The following is an 18,666-nucleotide window of genomic DNA, read 5'->3' on the forward strand; positions in this document are numbered from 1 at the left end:
AATTAGCATGTGAGTGTGAGAAAAAATGTCTGCAATATGTGAAGGACTGGCTATCTGCCAGAGCAAATGACACTAAAGTCCATGGTCCAGTAACAGTAAATACCAAGTCAGTATTCTTACTTCTGGATCCAAAATACCACAGCCATATAATGCAAAGCACTGATCTGACAAAAATCCCTTCTGATGGTTCAAAGTTATTTAAGAAATATGGAAGTGTTGACTTTGCATCACTATAGGTTGTACTGGATCAGATATCACCTACCTTCAAGCAGTGGGCATAAAAGTCTATAACTGGTATAAGCTCTTTATTATATACTCTGGCTAATTCCATAAAAGCGTCACCATATGCATATCCGGATCCAGAAAAAAATCATATTGCTAGGTGAGCTGCTGGAATATAATAAGGACAGTCAAATCGCAGTCTTAGGATATCTGCAAAAGCTCTGTAAATTCAGGTCAGCATCCTTTGTCTGTGTACAGAGCAACTGTTCTTGGCTCAGGCAGAATCAATCAGGCTCTTAATATTCCTCTCCCAAGGAATCCACCGCAAATCAAGTAAAGAGGCATCAGGAATGCATAATACAGTGTATAGGTAGAACATTGCTTCTGGCAATACCTTTCACCAAATCCCGGGTTATTTTCAAATAAACATCTCTGTAAAACAGGAATGCTGTAAATAGTGGTCAGTCTGACAAACTGACAGTCACATGGGATATATGTGTGAAATACACCAATATACTTAAATTCCAAAACCTTGTTTTTATGGACTACTTCTCTTTGGTCAGAAACAAAAGACATCTTGCTAATTGTATTCCACAACAGTATTCTACATTCCACCCTTTTTTTTCTGAGAAAAAATTAACTTCTGCTGTGCTAATCACTAAACTGAGCCTCAGTTTTACATCTGATCTTAGGATCAAGTTTTATTTTTCAGCACTTATACTGGGAGGATCAGTAGGTGTTTAGAGGATAATAGGACCCAGTCCCCCACTGGAAAAAACCATCTCTCAAACTAATGGTGCACTAAAGCACGGACGGCATAAAAACAAATGCCGATCTTGTTCTGAAACTGAAGTCTTGCCCTCTGGCCAAGTACCAAATGTGCTACCAGATGAGGGATACAGTGGCACTGAAGAGCAACATGAAAGAGTAAGATTGCACTGTATCACCTTCATATCCAAGGCTTTTGTGTGAGTTAAAAAAGCAAACAAACAAGTAAATCTTTATCTGGAAGCATGTAAATCTATTAATGTTTGCACAATGTGGAGCCTGAGAACACTCATGTAATGTTTCATCTTTCAGCAGAAAGCAGACATATTCACTTTTTGCTAAAAGTATTTTCATATATTTTTGTCAAAAAACACTTGTCTGTATGAATTTTGTTTTCATCTTGTTTTTAAAGAGACAGCTTTGCTGGCTTTAATTTAGCTTGAATACTATGAATAGATAATATACACAGGATATGAAAATAAAGACTGTTCAAATTGTATGTTAAATATCAATATAAGAAACACCAATACATATTTCTAAGACACTCTACATGTTTTAGATGAGAAAGAGAATATGAAGATGTGCCCTGAATAAACTGCCATGTATTTTAGACGCATTAAGAGTTAGAAAAAGAAATGAGAGCTTACATGCACTCATGAGAGAAGCAGGTACACTTTTAACTATAGTAATGTAACTTCTGGCACTGTATAGTAAATCAGGTTTCAGTTTTGCCACAGGATGCCATTGGGTGAAGAGAGGAGTGTTAGGAAGGCATCTTGATTCTGAACTCTTGCTAATAAACTGTCCAAATCTTCCTAGTCCAGACATAATTATCAAAAAAAAAAAAAAAAAAAAAAAAAATCCTTTCTGTATAGGCTGGTTCAGAAAATGAACTGTGTCAGCAAAACCATTATATGACAGTAGAACTGCATCTACATTTGAGACCTGGCTGGAAGAGAAATGCTTTGAAAAATTTAACACCTGCAACCAACATAGCTACATCAGCAAAAATTTCTATTGAAGACGTGGTATAAAAGTTACACAGTGCCTTTGTACTTTTAAAATACAACCCTGTGTAAGCAGCACCAACCCAGAAGAAGCAGAATGTTCCCACAGTTGAAGTCCAAGGCCAGAACTGTAAAGACAATGATTTGAACTTCAGCTGTACCATGCTTTCCCTGAGACACCTTCCAAATCACAAACTAATAAAAAGTGCAGTTAAGATTCCTCAGTTAGTCTAGAAATACATACTTCGTAGCAGAAGTGCTACTGAAGCCAACAAAAACTTTAGGGATGCTCACTTTCTAAGACTTGGCAAGATTCATTTCTGAAGTTGGTGAAAAAAAAAAAAAAAAAAAAAAAGACCTAAAAAGGAAAAACACTAAAAAGGAAAAAGACTAAAATCATAGCATAACAATGTTGAGAAAATATTTAGAATATAACAGAGAACAGTCCAAATGGTAAGGAAATGCCATTAGATAATTAGACAAGTGTTTTCCCATTACCAGTGCTACTATCCAAATGACAAAACTGGTGTCATTAAATTTATTTTTGAATTCTACTTATAGTAAGCAAAAGATTTTTTTTCCCTTAAACTATGTTCAGTAAAATGTCACTGTTTTCTAGCCCAGGGAACTAACTCACCTGTCTGCAAACTGTAGTTATCAGCCCACTGGCACAAAATAACAGTTCTCCACTACCGCAAAGCCAATAAAGGGTTTTTTCTTACTTGGGCTGTGGAAAAAATAGCTGGAGTCCTCAGTCAAAGGTCCGAAATCCTTGTGTTAGAAAAGTATAAGATTGCTTAAGGCAATGTTAATAAAATAACATTTTAATACAACTATTTTAAATTATATAATGCATTGCAGATGTAAAACTGAAGACAATTTTAATAATATGCATTTTGGACAACCTGCATTTAGAAAACAAGGTGTGCTAGAGCCAAATAATCTGCCAGTGCTTCATGTTAAACATATGCCCTTTGTAAGAAATACCCTTCTGAGTCCAATTGTGAAGGACTATTTAGAGAGAAATGGCTATATAACTCTATATCTATGTAAGTTAATAGAGTAGGACTTGCTTCAGAGGGAAAGAAATTGCTGAGATCTGGCCTAAAGTTATTATGTTTCTAAGGAGCCCAGAGCACCCACTGGTATCTCATTAAAAACATGCACTGAAAGAAAAGAAGTCTTTCCAGGAGCAATTTAGACCTCCCTTGGTAGCAGATACTGCTGGAACAGGTACAGAGTGCTACTTGCAACCAGCTAGTTCCTCCAAATCTGTGCCAAAGTTCTTCTAATGCACATGAAACACACAACCAATAATGTTTATGTTTTGGCCCACATGTGGCACACAGAAGTAACTCTTTACCTCCTGTAGCAAGTAAGTACTATTCTCTGCTGCACACATTTTTAATTAGTCTGAATAAGAAAGGAGAGGTGCTTATTTTTCATTCATGAGTAAAATCACACTTGGGCAATTGTTCTTCTGTCTCTCCCTTGTAACTGTCAAGGCTTGGACTGATTATTTCCTTGCTCTGCAGTCCATATGACATTAGTACGAGACCAGTATCTGAAAAGTAGGGATCAAAGGGCCCAAGTCAGGGGGACAAGGCAAACCTGTAAGGAAAATGGAACTGTTTCAAATTGATGAAAGGAACTTAAAATACCATGAGATTGGAAAGATGAGCCATGTGTTGCAAAGCAGAAGAATGGAGCTATTCATGGAGGATGGATGGCCCACCCAAGTGGAAGTGCCCTGGGCCAGTCTGGCTTCTGCATAGTGCAGGGGTGCCAGCCCCAGGGCACCCTGACAGAGCCCTACCAGCACCTCAAGCCCAGAGAGGTCTCCTAGGGTGGGCAGGACCCAGTCTGTGCTTCCCCCTCCCCACCCAGCAGCACCAAGGTGTTAGGTCCCTGGAGCAGCATTCCTTAGAACAGGCATATGCGGAAGCTCTTGGTACCATTAGCCATGTTCCCTTCTTCCCCTCCTGGAGGAATTTTATCCTTTAGAGCAATTCCTTCCCTCCTTCCTTCCCTTCCCCCTTCAACGTTTTCTCGTTGCTGCTCCACTGTCCTCGGCTATGTGGGGAGGGGCGGGGGGGAGGGGGATGACGGCAGGGCCGGGGGCCACGGTGCCACTTTACGACGAGGTCCCCGGCGGGGCCGGGGTCCGCTGCCCCTCACAGGCACGCCGCGGCGGGGGCTGTCCCGCACGGTTGTGTCGCTTCTCCAGGGAAAACAAAAGCGTGGTTTGAGCAGCCTTCGTCGTGTCGCCCTCCACATCTGAAGGAGACCTGGTAAAATACAAAACGGGCCGCCGGTCTGGAAAGAGAGGGACAAACCCGGCGTCCCGCCGCCCCACACAGGGCGGGCGGGGGGTGGCAAGGCGTTTTGCCTCTTATCACGGCAGAGCTTGAAGGCAAAGGCTGACAGCTCGCCGGCTCCCTCTAGGCATCGCCGTCTCAGGAAAGAAAGAGGAGGAGGGTTTTCTTTTTTTCTTTTCTTTCCCTCCTCTCTCTCTTTTCCAGCCAGTAAAGAGTGTCTGCCCCTTTGAACTGCTGGGACAGAGCGTGCGGCTGCACACACGCGCACATACGTACACGCACACACACACGCACATACAGACGCCGGCTATAAATAAGTTAAGAGCCGGGCAGAGGGCGAGCAGTGTGCCTTCCCCGGCTGGCCGGGCAGCTGGGACCGCTGCCGCCCCCCGGAGCCTCCCTCGCGGTTCGCTCGCCGGCCCGCAGCAGCCCCCGCGGTGCCATGGCGTGCGTGGAGCGCTGCCGGTGCTGCGCGGACAGCAGGCGGCACAGCAGCATCCTCTACAACATCCTCAAGAGCGAGGAGCAGGCGGCGTCGGAGAGGCGGCAGCCGCCGCCACCGCCGCCGGGGCAGGGGCCGGGGCCGCGGCGGGGGCAGCCGGGCCGCGGCTGCTCGTGCGGCTCGCAGCGGCGGGTGGCCCTGAAGAGCCCGCAGGTGGCATGCAAGGCGGCCTCAGCCGTGCTGGTGAAGACGCTGCGCTTCGTCCAGAACGTGCCCTGCTTCCAGGAGTTGCCCCTGGACGAGCAGCTGGTGCTGGTGCGCAGCTGCTGGGCGCCCCTGCTGGTGCTGGGGCTGGCGCAGGACCGGGTGCACTTCGAGACCGTGGAGAGCGCGGAGCCCAGCATGCTGCAGAGGATCCTCACTAACCGGCGGCACGGCGAGCAGCACTCGCCGCGGGGCCCGGCGCCGGCGCGCCAGCACCACGGCCCTGGCGGCGGCCCGCACCTGCCCTCGGCCGGCGAGATTCAGGCCATCAAGGGCTTCCTGGCCAAGTGCTGGAGCCTGGATATCAGCACCAAAGAGTACGCTTACCTCAAGGGGACGGTGCTCTTCAACCCGGGTGAGTGACAGGAAAGGCGCCTCAGGAAAGGCGCCTTAGGTCAGGTAGAGCTGTCCACGGGCCCCAAGGCGGAGGGAGGAGAGCGCGATACTGGGGGGAAACACATGCGTACCTCCAGCTTAACTCCAGGGGCAGCCCTGGAGCTTTTCGCCGGGGACGGCGAAGAGGTCGTGGCGGAGCAGCGTGAGCAGTCCGGGGAGCCGTGGCGCGCGCCCGTCGCCTGGCCGTTAACGGCCGCGCCGTGGCCGTTAGGGGCCGCGCACGGCTGAGGCGGGGAGAGGCGCCTGGAGAGGGGGCCCGGCAGCGGCCATTCCATCAGGGCTCCCCGGGCTGGAGCCTTCCACAGACCTGTCCTAATACTAAAACAAATCCGTGGCAATTGCTTAGGAAAAGTTGGGAGGCAGTTGCTGCCTCCTGTTTGTTTCTGGCTGGCGCGCTTGGCGGTCGCATCCTCTCAGGTTTAACCTCCGTACCGCAAGGCGGGTTGTAGACGCTGCGCTGTCCGTCCTCTAGTAATGAATTACCGTCTGGCTGAGGGGAGCGGATCTAAACATGCTTCCCTTGGGAGGTTTGCACACAGTGGAAAGAAAACGAGACAAATCTCTAGGCTTTCGGGAACAGTGTGAATAGATAGGGAAGTGCTTCTTTGATTGTATGTGTTTAATTTATGATTTTTTTTCTACCAACATCTCCTTGAGTAGAGACTTCCATAGGTACAGCTCTACCAAGTGATTACCATGTGAATTACTTACCTGAAATGTAGCTGGCAAGTTGGGTAGGGCACTTCTTGATGACAACATTCCCACTGCCAAATTGTTAGACTGAAAATGAAAGATTCTGTACTCTCAGTCTTCCACTATCCTTAGTTTGGTTCACTAGGAAACTTTCTATCATATATTAGAGTTAATACTTTTTGCCACTTGTAATCTGGAGCAAGTCAAAAGCAGTTGTCAAAAAGATCCTTTAAACGTGAAAAATGCATTTAAAAAAAGTCAACAAGTTAACAAATAAGTTCCTTTTATTGTTATCTCTGCAATTTACAGATTGCTTTTGTCATGGCGAAGGTATTTTGGACAGCGTTCTTCATTTGAAGTTTCTATTTTATCAACTGTTTTTTTAAAAACTTACAGGAATGTTGTATTCCAAATTTGCATAACAAAGAAGAGTATTGAATGTCCAGAACAACATGATAAGATTTTGAACTATAAAAATTTGGCATGTTCATTCTGAATACAAAAAATCCTCTAGTCATTTTATTTGCTTCACTGCTTGTGTGACAAACATAATCTGTAAGCTGTTAGTTGTTGTTCTTTAAGAATGTTGGTTTATGGATGAAACTTATGTAAACAATATAATTTATCTTTCCTTTTTTTTCTTTCAGATCTACCCGGACTGCAGTGTACACAGTATATTGAAGGACTGCAGAGGGAAGCACAACAAGCTCTAAATGAACATGTCAGACTCATTCACAGAGGTTATGAAGCCAGATTTGCCAAGCTGAATGTTGTTCTATCCTTGTTAAGATCTATTAATGCTAATGTGATTGCTGAACTATTCTTTAGGCCTATCATTGGCGCAGTGAACATGGATGACATGCTTTTGGAAATGCTTTGTGCAAAATTATAAAGGCATGTAAAATAATGAAAATAAATCTAATGCAAAGGAAGCCCTAGAGTAGAATAGTGTAAAGTACTGTAAATAAACTAACTTATTGTTTTTACATAGATAGTATTTTTGTATTCAATAATAAAATAGTCTTTAAGTTCTGAAACTTAATTTTTATTAAACATAGTTTTTTGGAATAATATTACAGTTATCCAAATAAGCTTTAAAATTGTTAAGAATGTTAATTTCCAAAGTGGACTGACTATTCTTTTACAATGTCTCTGAATAAATATCACGCTTACTATATTGTACTTTTAAGGTGAGTAATCCCTGCTTTTTCAAAATCAACATTAGTCTAGGTTTACATTTTAAACATACAGGCATACAGAGAGGGGAATAAGCCATTTACTTTGCATATTTCTATAATATTAGAATAGGATACTGTAATCACAATTCAGCTCATAGTTCAAATACTGGCTCTATCAAAGGCTTTCTGCAGTCAGTGAACTACTTCTACTGACTTGTACTAACAGAATGTGAGACTGATTGAAACGTGAAGTAACTTTATTAATACCTCTAATACTTGTGCTAAAACATTCTATTTAACACATTTTGGGCTCCAGAAAAACAAAGTAACTCTATTCCCCAAAACAAAACAAGCAGACAAAAATAACTAAAAATTTCCAAACAGCAAATGTAAAATAAGGTCTTGAAAACTTTCTTTGCTTTTTTTCTCTAGCATTTACTTGGTGAGATTTCAAGAGCCAGATTCTTCAGACTACTTATCTTCATAGAAAGGCAAAATTATTTTTCTAGAATACGATGTACCACTGGTACATATTTGTCAGCTAGCATGGACATGTCTTATTTAAGTACGGTGCTTACAAATTCATTTCCTGTTTTTTTTCTTGTTTAGACTTGATCTTTTCTCCTAAAGCAGTTGTGCTTTTGTTGAAAAAATCCTCTTTTAAAAATAAAACCAGAAAGGGAAGATCAGTATTTTTAGAGGGATTTGCTTCATGGTTTTCCTTTCTCTCCATCCAGTTTTCTGGCATTTCCCCTGGTGAATATTTTTTAAAAGTGGGGAGAGAAGTGTAAGTGTTAGTGTTCCCAAAGTAAATGATAGCAGTTAACTATGTATTATTCACATGTATATTAACCATTAGCAATCAGAGGTGTTTTTTAAAACACAGTTAATATAGTTGAGGCAGTCATTCTCCTTAATTAAAGGTATGCAGGGGAGTGAGGGAAGCGTTTGAAGTGTTTTCTTTTGCTGCCACCTTGCGCAAAGGATAATCACAGCTCCTATGTTCAGGTAAGGAAGGGGGACTCTTGTTACGTACTTACCTGTACCTGGATAAAATTGGTGGAAATAGCTGCAGAGGTAGCCAAACATTCCCAGGAGGACAACTTCACCCATAAGTATTACCACTGAGATTTGTATTGCCATAGCAACAAGGATCTCATCATAGTCTAGGACATCATCGCTGAATAAACAAAACAAAACAAAAAACCACAATCCTCATCCTGAAAAGCACTGGCATAGCTTAAATACACAGTCTGGGTAGGGTTGTGTCTCCTGAGGAGCTCCTCACAAATTCCAAAGCACAGAAAGTCTTTAAGTAAAGCAGTCTTCACTGCTGGTCCAGGCTAGACCATAAAAAAGAGAGGTCTTAGTCTTTAATTTCTGCTAAATTCATGTTTTTATGTACACACACACACACACACACACAAATACACATAGCAAGCATAAAATGTATATATATATAGAGAATATTTCTCTGAAGATACACGTTTGATGAGCTTACAATAGCTCATGAACTTACTATCCATCTATCTACTATCTAACATACACATATATTTTCTTCTTTTGGTATAAATAGCCCGTGAGCTTACAATAGTTAGGTTCCAAGGATGCTGACGAAGAAATATCTTCTCCCCAAAACGTGAAGCCTGGTGAAACATTTTAGAAGTGGTTAGAGGTAGGAGATGATTCTTGGGTAAGGACTAAAAAAACTCAACAGCCTCAACTTAAAACAGCTTTATATGACCCTGAGAATTTCTTAATATGCACTTGCTGTTCAGACTTGGGGATGGAAATAATTCCATTTTCTTCTCTGCTATGAGTGGCAGAAGAGACTTTTTGGCAGTACTCCTAACAATGAATTTTAATAGCTGAACCTTGGTCACAGGCAAGGATTTTCAGCTGAGCAGTCACCTTGAGACAAACAGGAGTTTGGATCTATTGTGCAGCTCCAAACAAAAGTTTTCATGACCCAGGTGGACCTGCTTTAATCTGCAAGTTTGATAAGCAGGAATATCCCTCTCTGAATAAATTCTGTATTCTGCTCAATTTTCTGAAGTTGTCATGAAAAATATTGCTTCTGTGCACAATGAATCCACCTTGAACTTGCTGTGCTCCATTGTATTTCTCTTGGACTAGCAATACTGTTAGTCATTTAACTATTGTCTATTCAAATGGAAGCACCAGGGAACAGTAAGCAGGACTTCTGAATGGTCAGACCAGTTTATAAAGGCTTTTTGCAGAGGCGTGGCAAAAAAGCATCTTCTCATAGGTCAGAGGAACAGAAGTGGCAGAGCAGGAAATTAAAAAAAAGACTTAGAGGAGGAACCGAGATAAAGACTTAAAGATCCAAAGAGGAATGGGAGAGAAGAGAGTGGAGCAGAGTGGGGAAGGCTCTGATTTTAGTGTGGAAACTGTGCCAAGATGTGACTGGAGGCAGATGAGGGAGAGACTGTAATTCACAAGACAGGCCAGTGCTTTAGCAAAAGGGTGCAAAAAATATTTGCTGAGTGGGGAAGACTCTATCTTCCCCACCAACCCTCCAGGGCTGGATGGCCTGTTCTCTTCCCTACTGACTTGCTGAAGAAGGGGCTGTAATGGCAGCTGTGCAGGAGGAAGACCAAGCTGTTCAGCCTCCAAGTGTCTGTGAGGATACAGTGCTCACACTGGTAAGCAAACCCACTCTGCTGCCCAAGGCTTTATGACCCTTGTTTCGAGAGAACAATTTTCCAATGGGCAGGAGGAATACTGGGATAGATCCTTTTCTGCGTAGGCCCCCTCCTGTGCAGGATGGGTGAAGCTGAACTCTTAATTGGGTGGCCTACATGGCCCTGACCAGTGCTGTGACACAGGACACTGTCTCTCCTGATGCCCACAGCAGTAGGGGTAGGTGACCTGCTGAACCTGGCCGACCTCTCAGGCCTCCAGGGGAGAAGGAAAGCCTGGGCCTTGGAGGAGGAGGCTCCAATGGCAATATAGCTTCATCAGAGGGAGTGTGGGTCAAGACCCTCCTGCAGCTTCAGGTGGCTGCAGGGTGGTGGAAGAGACCTCCGTTTATCAGCTATTTGGGATTCCTTCTGAGATAAAAGCTTGCCTCCAGCCCCGTCTGATGCAGGGCCAAGCTGTGCCACCGGCTCTGTGTTCTGTTAGAAGCAACGTAACATTGGCAAATGCGATGTTCCTTTTATCCTTCCTGCTCATGGGATCTCCAGGCCACAACTAGTGCCCTGCCTGGAAGCTGCCTACTGAAACCGAGGGTGAGGGTAGACTGGCACCCTCAGTTCTGTGTGCCCGGGAACTGATGGGCCCAACACTGATGTGATGGCTGAGCGCCATGCAGGGGCTCTGCAGAGGGACCTGTAGGGACAGGGTAGATCTCAGGAATGGGGTTGCACCACTGCTGTCCCCCTCCACATCGAAGTGAAGGCAGGTGCTCTTCTGGCTTTTTGAGTTTCTTGGAAAGGAAAAGGAGAAGGGGGAAAGTGCTATCTCAGCTGCTATTTCAGCAGCTTGTGTTCAAAATAATTGGAAACCCTGAAACCTGTGCTGTTCTTGTGATGGTGGGGCTGGGACAGTCTCTGCAGTGTTACCGCTCATGGCACCATGACCATGTCCTCATGCTTAACCTGCTGTGTTTGGTGAGAGGATGGAGCTGTGGGGGAGGCCCTAGGCATGCCACATGCATGGCACGCGTGGATGCTGAGACTGAGGCACCCTGTATAGGCAGGCAGTTTCTGATGTAGGTAGTTTTCTTACTCCACCACTCATAGCTCTGGGAGAATTGGTGTGAAAGGCACAGTAGCCCTCGCAGTCAGACCAGCAATACACCTCATTTCTCCATGGTCCTGTGCCTAGTACTGGAAGTCCAGGAGACTCCTCAGCTGTATCCCACAACCCACCCTAGTAACACTAGAAAAGCAGTATAGTAACCTGGGACAAAGTCAGCAGCATCGGCAGAGGAGGTATTGTCTCCATGGTGAAGAATGGGGCGATGCGGTGCTCCTTGCCTCTGCCTGCTGCAGGGCCGAAGAGCAGGAACTCCAGAGCAGGTCCCTCTTACATTCTTTTTGATGATCTGTGGTATAGCAAAGAGATTTCAGGAAGAAATTAAATATAAATTTATACAGTGTTACCAGCAGAGAGACAACAAAAGAAGGCAAGGCAGGTAAAGCAGGGAAGGGATTTAAAACAAAAGAAGTAGATGCATGGGGAAGGAGCAGCTGACAGATGACTGGCAAGGAAGTCAGCACAAGGCTGAGAGTCATCAGCAGATGGGAAAGTACAGCTGGCATTTGCCCCTACACATGGGGCATGAACTGCTAGAGGGTGTAAAGGGAGCTCTGAAGGGTTTAAGAGCCTTCTCATGCCTTGTGCAGGTGTTAGGCAACTGCTGGACGACCACTCGGTCATGTGGCCTCTGCACGGATTTTGTACCTTATGTTCCTTTTAAATGTCAGAGAACATTTGAGGCTAAGTTTCTAATTCAGTTTTCCTCAAAAGGAATCTCATTTGATCCCACCGAAACAGATCATATACCCGAGAAAACAGTGGAGGGATTCTCCTCCAAACTTTTCTGTTGCTCCAAGTCAGATTGCTGATGCTTATGCTCCCAGGGCAGGAGCATGCTTGCAGTCGGTCCCAAGAGAGCAGCTCTGCCACACACGCTCAGGACTAGCAAAGCCCACAGGAACAGGTGAGGAGAGGTCGCTTCCCACGACACTGCTGGGACTCCAGCTCTGATTTGACATTGCTGCAAGATTGTGGTTGATACATAGAGACTATTTATATAATCTCTCGCAAGGTGTAAAACTTGTGAGGTCAGGTCCTCTGTGTACATACAATAACATAATATAGGCGTGTAAATTAGTAGCTTGTGTTTATCAAAGACAACTGCACTTCCACCACAAAACAGAGTGGCAAAATACTTTGTTGGACTTTTAAAAAAATGTATAAAGGAGAAGCTGTCTATTTACATGTACATTTTTCCCTCATAGTCTGAAATGTACCAGTAAAGACTATTTTCCAGTCCAGATATTGACATAATTTCTGAGAATTTTTAAGCTTTTTCTTTATTTGCTCCCTATCCTTAGCATTCTGGGCATGCATCTTCTCATGGGCACATTTTCTCAGCCCTCCTGTATGTTACAGACATTTTAACTAAAAGCAGACCCCCAGGCAAGGTAATTCTGCAATCCTTCTAGCGACTGCTTCAGCTAGACAGAACTGGTGCTATACAAAAAAAAGCCATTCCCACCTACCTCAACATAGATGCCCCTTACTTGTGCTCAGGACTGTAATACCAGCAACAGTCAGCTTCTAATCACAAAGTGCCATTCGACAGGGGTTACTACTGTGAGATATCCTTTTCTCTGAAGAGATCTGAGAAAGGCTAAATTAGAAACACACTTGCATTTTTAGTTATCATGTTTATGAGTGTTTCTTTTAGATTAGAGAAAGCATGGCATTTATTTATAATCTTCCTTTTCCAAGTTTAATGTATAAACTTTGCTTAGGTAAACTTTCTAATAGTTTATTTAAAACTTTCTTTGCAGCAGTTTGCTGCAAACTTTGTAGATTATGAACACTGTTAATGTCTGTTGAGCAATAACTCTGCTCCCAAAGGTGTTGTCCTGTGACTAAAATGTTCTTTTTTGAAATGGCCTTCTGGACTGACTCAGATCTGCTATGCTGTCAGTCATTTTCATCTCTCCCTTTAAAAATAGAACTTCTTCCTCTAGTGGACCTTCTGGGCATTGCAATAAACAGCAAAAACAAAAATTAAAAAAAAAATTGGAAAGCTAGTCAGTGATCTTGTTTTCATTCATTGGCAAAAGTCCTGAACAGTGTGAGTAAATATTATATACCAAGACATTTTGAAATTTTGAGAGACAATTTGAGATCTGTACACACATATTGTCTTAACATTCTTAACACTTAAATTACAAAAGTCTGCTATTTTGAATCTGAAATGTACACAAGTACAATTCAATAGCTGAAACAACTAAAGAGACTTGGAGAGGAACTTTGATTAAAATGTCCTAAAATCAACAAGCACTGTGAGGACACTGGCTAGAGTTTGCTAGCTGGCATCATAGGCAAATCTACAGATCTTTTGCATTGTTGATGTAAATCAATAGTCATTTCATGGCTTATGTCAGCAGTGAAATTGGCCCAGACTCTTTTAGATATTCACACTTTGTCTAGACTTAGGTAAACAATCATACAAATGTTTATGCAGGCACACATGGTATACAGACACCTTTTCTTCTGTGTATACTTATGTTATTTACTTATGTTATACATAAGGAAAATGACATTAGTTTCAGGTTCAGAAAAAAAGAATCTGTGCTTTCATTTTGTATTACCACACACTGTTTTGTTGCATAGGGTGAATTTCACCTTGCTTAAACTGAGCTGTCTAAAAGGCAGACATCAAGTCTAATCAGGGCATCCAGGCTCCGTCTGGAGTGAATGGAGAGAGACAAACACCTGCAGATGGCGTTTTATCCCAGCATACCTACTTTACGATGGAGTCACGGATTCGCGCTTCATACGGTAAGGCTAGATAACTAGTACAGATTATACACTAAAAACTGGTAGCCTTTGGAGTCTTCCTCACTTCTGGATAAGAATAACCATCTTTTGCCAGCTGAGAGTATAGTCCAGCTTCTCACATATGGGAAGGCTGGATGCACATGTGCATACCTACACACATACATGTACTTAGCAAAACTTAGCAGGACAACACACATCTTGTTTGTTTAATGGGGCTAGACTAAGAATAACACCAAAAAAAAAGTTAGTAAAAATCATTTTATGATTTGTGAGGCCTGCAAGAGTAGAAACAGAGAGGTACTTAGAAAGGAAACTTCCATGTACATGACAGCTTTTGTGCCAGGATCAGTCAGGCCCACTGCTCCAGGTTTTAAACACATAACACATGTATACTAGCTTTAAATATGAATAAGCTCACTAAACTTCGACCGTTTTGGGAAGAAAGAGAGAATCCAGTTAATTTTGTCTCATCTGACAAATCTTAAAGGCTCCCTTTATTATTTTGGACACTGAAGTGAGCATGTAGGACTGACTATGCCTAGGGTAAGTGGCCAAACTGATCAATACTGGAGTAAGGAAGCTTTTTTTTTCTCCTCTCCCTTTCCATCTTCTCTTCATCAGGTCAGGAAGCCAGAGGAGTAGATAGGACTCAGTGTTCAAATAGCTGCATCTTAGCAGGCAGCAGTCACTAGCATAGTACTCATTCTTCGAGGATTCTGGTGCCCTGAGGACCCAAAATTGAAAGTGTTCTTTAGGGGGAACATCTTCTAGGAAGCTGGGAAACAATGTCGTATTTCTAGTGTCTGGAGTGAGTAAGTGAAAATCCTCCTTCTCAGTCAGTTAACTCTCAGGTGAGGGGCAGAGAAAAAAACCTGTTGCAGGTAGGATCTGGGCATGAACATCAGCTGTTCCCAAATAATACGAGGTCAGTGAGGAAGCATTTATGACCTATACTGTATGAGTCATTGCTATCTAATTTCCAGATGAGCTAAATCACACAAAAAGTGAGGAGAACTGTGGAAATGATGGCTCAGAGGGATCTGATAAACAAGTCCTAAAGCATAAGCTTTAAGCTAGTTATCTCAACTCATCTAGTAAGCTGACTTGCAACAGCTCTTTCCTATCACTTCTGTGACATTTGAGCTGTGAAGGGAAACCTCTTTTACTGACATTTGCTGCAGACAAATTATTGCAGCTCAGTTAACATGAAGCAACTCCTTGAACTGAAGTAACTGGATTGTATGTCTAAACTTTAAAGACACTTAATTGGAATCAGTGGGAACCGGTTATACTATATAGAAATCCTGCTCAGAAACACCTCAGACATTTAAGATTGCAGCTCAGTCAGTAGAGTTTCCAAGCTCCTGTGCCTGGATGCACACCCTGACTACATCCCAGATCTGCTCTGGGGTGAGCATGTGTGTGCCAGCAGTTTCCCTCCTCGATTATCTCTGTCCTCTTCTCTATCTCAGAGGGCTTAGGTTTTTGCAGGAAGGAAATCAGATATGTGGGCTGAAAGTGAGTTACTGATTGCAAGAAGTAGGCACTTAAAGTTTTGCCTGGCTCCAAAAGAATCCAGGACACTTGGACTTAATATTGTCTCAATGTTTCTTCAATATAAGACCATAGGAAGGTAATTCAAAAAAGAAAACCATTTTTCTATTGGTTATTTTATTACAGAACAGTAAAGATGACAAGAAAAAAATGAAGAGAAGCAGTAAAACTGAGACAGGTTATAAATTATAGTAGTTGTATATTCTGTTCTTCTAAGTAGTCATATGGCTGGAAGGGATTTCAGGAGGTCATCTAATCCATCCCTCTGTCCTGACTGGATGAATTATATATTATGTTATACCTGACAAATGCTTATCTAACCTGTTTTTAAAGGTTTCAGTGATGGGGTCTCCAAGACATCCCCATTCAGTCTGTTTCTGTATGTCACTACCCTTAGGAGGTTGCCTGGATATCTAAGATGAACTTTCCTTGCTGTAATATAAACTCATGTTTTCTTAACTTATTCACCAACTACATGGAAAAAGTTTTAGGCAATAGTGCCTTGTGTATTTTAAGGCTATTATTCTTTAATATTGTTTTGTGGAAAGGTATTTGCCTGGATTCTTGCAACTGCTCATGTTTCCTAGATCTTTTACTATCCTCTGGACTTCTATTTGGTCACCATCTTTCCTGAATATTTCCTATTGGAATGGAAAAATACTTATGAATAATATATATCCTCTATAATCCATTTATCCCATTTTGACATATTTTTTTTAAACTTCACAGTGAATCCTTTACAGATAATATATATTTTTTTCTTAATTCTTTTATATCAGTCTACCACCTTCCCATAGTCAGCAACAGGGTTAAAATATATTTTCTAGCTGGAGTTCTAAACATTCTGCATAAACATTAATGACATTTTGGCAAATCAGAACACTTCTAATCTCATGGTTGTAGTATTTGATGTCAGATAGAAATATATTTGAAATAACTCTTGGATTTCTTTTTTCAAGACAGTCCTGACACTTGTGAAATTTCAAAACTAGACTGGTCAAAACACTTAGAAATATCCTAGAGGGACTGTTCTTAAACTGTCAGTGTGGGTGGGTAAGCTGAGTGGATGGGTAATTTTCAGTGCCTAATTGCCTTGAGTCTATGAAATGTACTGCGTTATATCAGTTCATTACAATATCAGCATGTGCCGTTGTCTCAATGACCATTATTATGTTTTCCTGAGAGAAATAGGTTCCACTTAACGGTGGATTTTAATTTACTTCTTTAAACTGTCTTAAAAAATAGAAGAGAAAGAAAATGAGAAAAGAACCAAGCACTTATGTAACATAGCAGTTCTAGCAGAATTAGTATGCAGAGAATATGAAAAGAAAACAGCTAATCTCCTGTTTGCAACATGCCCAAAGAAGAATGCCTTACATCAAAAGTTAAACACTGTCATTACCGCAGACTTTTTTCTTCACAAATAACACAGGCTTTTATACATCAGAAATTTTGCTGGAGGAGAGGAAAAATAAAAACTGAGAAAGATTAAAGCAGCATATGATGGCTGTTACAGAGCCTGGCAAATTCTGCAACACAGCAGGTCTCTTCTCTCTGTGTCTGCTATGCCATACTTTGTCAAAGGCAGCTCCCAAATGTGGTGAAAGAAACGTTAACATTTCTATTCTTGGAAACACGCGGTGGTGCCATCTCAATTTCATCAAAAGCCTGTAATAAAAAGCATCCAGAAGACTTTCTCTCATGAGAGCTCAGTGAAACACAAATGTTGCTGCTCTGTATTTTCCCAGAGGCCCCCCTGACTCCTTTTGCAGAGAGTCTGGGCTTCCCATAATCCCATCACCACCCCTAATAGCAGCCTGCCATTTCCATCAACATTGTGCTCTTCACCGACATCATTTAACACCATGTGTTTCTGTACATTAAACTGATTAAAATTAAGGCAGTAGTAAAATATCATTGCTGTGGCTGGGGAAAAAAAAATGATACTGTTCATGCGTATCCTAAGTAATGAGGAAAAATAAAGTACTGAAGCCTGTTTCAGAACTTCCTTACGGAAATGTAAAAAAGGCACAATTCAAAAGTCAAGGGAATTACACCAATCAATATTCACCTTGTGCCTGTGAAAGAGGGATTGGGAGTTGCGCTGATATTATCAAAAACTCTCTTTCTTGCTCATGTACTTTTCAATAACAGGCTTATTTTTCCTCTCTCTTGAGACTGGAATAGCCAATTAAGGTTTTTAAACATCTATGGATTTTTTTCAGTAATCTGTGCAGTGAATATTAATCACTTTCTATACCTTGCAGCGCTGCTTCCTGAATATCAGAATTTCTGAGCCATTATGTTCTGTGACATCCTTCAGTTTCTCTTGAAATCTGATTCTCTTTTGATCTCTTCTTGAAATTTTATTTTTTTCCTTAGTTTAAATAGCTTTCTGCCTCAAAATGTTCTGTGTATGAATATTGGTATGGCACAATGATTCCTTTTGAACAGCACTTTCCAATACTTTCCAATGTGCACAAACATTCACCCAAATTTTGTGATTCTAAGCAAGTTCTCGTTAATGCACCTACTTATCTGTTTAGAAAAGAAATCACTGATTACACACACAGTTTTGAAAGTTAGACCTACAAGCTTTTTTTTTTTTTTTTTTTTTTTTTTTTTTTTTTTTTACTAAATATCGTACCCTGGGAAATCTTCTTCCATTTATGACCCAGATCTGTATGATCTTTCATAATCTAACATTTTAATGGCAGGATGATATTAAGATGTATTGTTCTTTTTGAGTAGTTTTGATGGGAAATTTATATGAATTATGGTTGCTAGGACTGATTGAGGATCTCATGGCTGTCATAATGACCAGTGGACTCTTGAGGTAGGTGTTACTTCTGACAAATGAAATAAATCTGTCCCATCAAAGAAAAGGATTGTATTCAAGAAGCTAATCAGAATACCTGCTCAGACATGTTAAAAAGTAAGGTTCATTCAGTTTGTTTGTCTTGTAAACGTACTGACTGAAAATAGCTAGCTATGGGAGTAGCTATGGGATAAAAAAAAGAAATAATCCACCCTAAGCAGCTGACTTCTGAGACAAATTTGATATCCTGTCTGATTTTGTTTTAGTTATATAGCTATAGATGTTGTAACTGTTACAGATATAATTTACATTTAAGGCTGCTTTACTTCCTGTCTGTCAAAATGCACTATCATCACTATAGAAAAGATTTTTTTTCTCTACAACTTTAAAGGATGCAGGATGACAACATCTCTTAAATGAATTCTGATAGATCATAGATTATTTCATCACCCAA

At 41.7% G+C, this 18,666-nt stretch overlaps 1 protein-coding gene across 1 annotated transcript; it reads left to right on the top strand.

The window, feature by feature from the left end:
* The first annotated feature begins 4,612 nt into the window (after nucleotides 1-4,612).
* On the top strand, nucleotides 4,613-7,299 carry NR0B1 (nuclear receptor subfamily 0 group B member 1). The gene is made up of 2 exons (XM_026101655.2): nucleotides 4,613-5,376; nucleotides 6,758-7,299. Exons 1-2 carry the CDS (start codon nucleotides 4,758-4,760, stop codon nucleotides 7,000-7,002), a joined length of 864 nt encoding a protein of 287 aa, XP_025957440.1. The 5' UTR covers nucleotides 4,613-4,757; the 3' UTR covers nucleotides 7,003-7,299.
* The last annotated feature ends 11,367 nt before the right edge of the window (nucleotides 7,300-18,666 follow it).

The sequence above is a fragment of the Dromaius novaehollandiae genome, chromosome 1 (assembly GCF_036370855.1).
Source record: "Dromaius novaehollandiae isolate bDroNov1 chromosome 1, bDroNov1.hap1, whole genome shotgun sequence".
Classification (NCBI taxonomy): Eukaryota; Metazoa; Chordata; class Aves; order Casuariiformes; family Dromaiidae; genus Dromaius; species Dromaius novaehollandiae.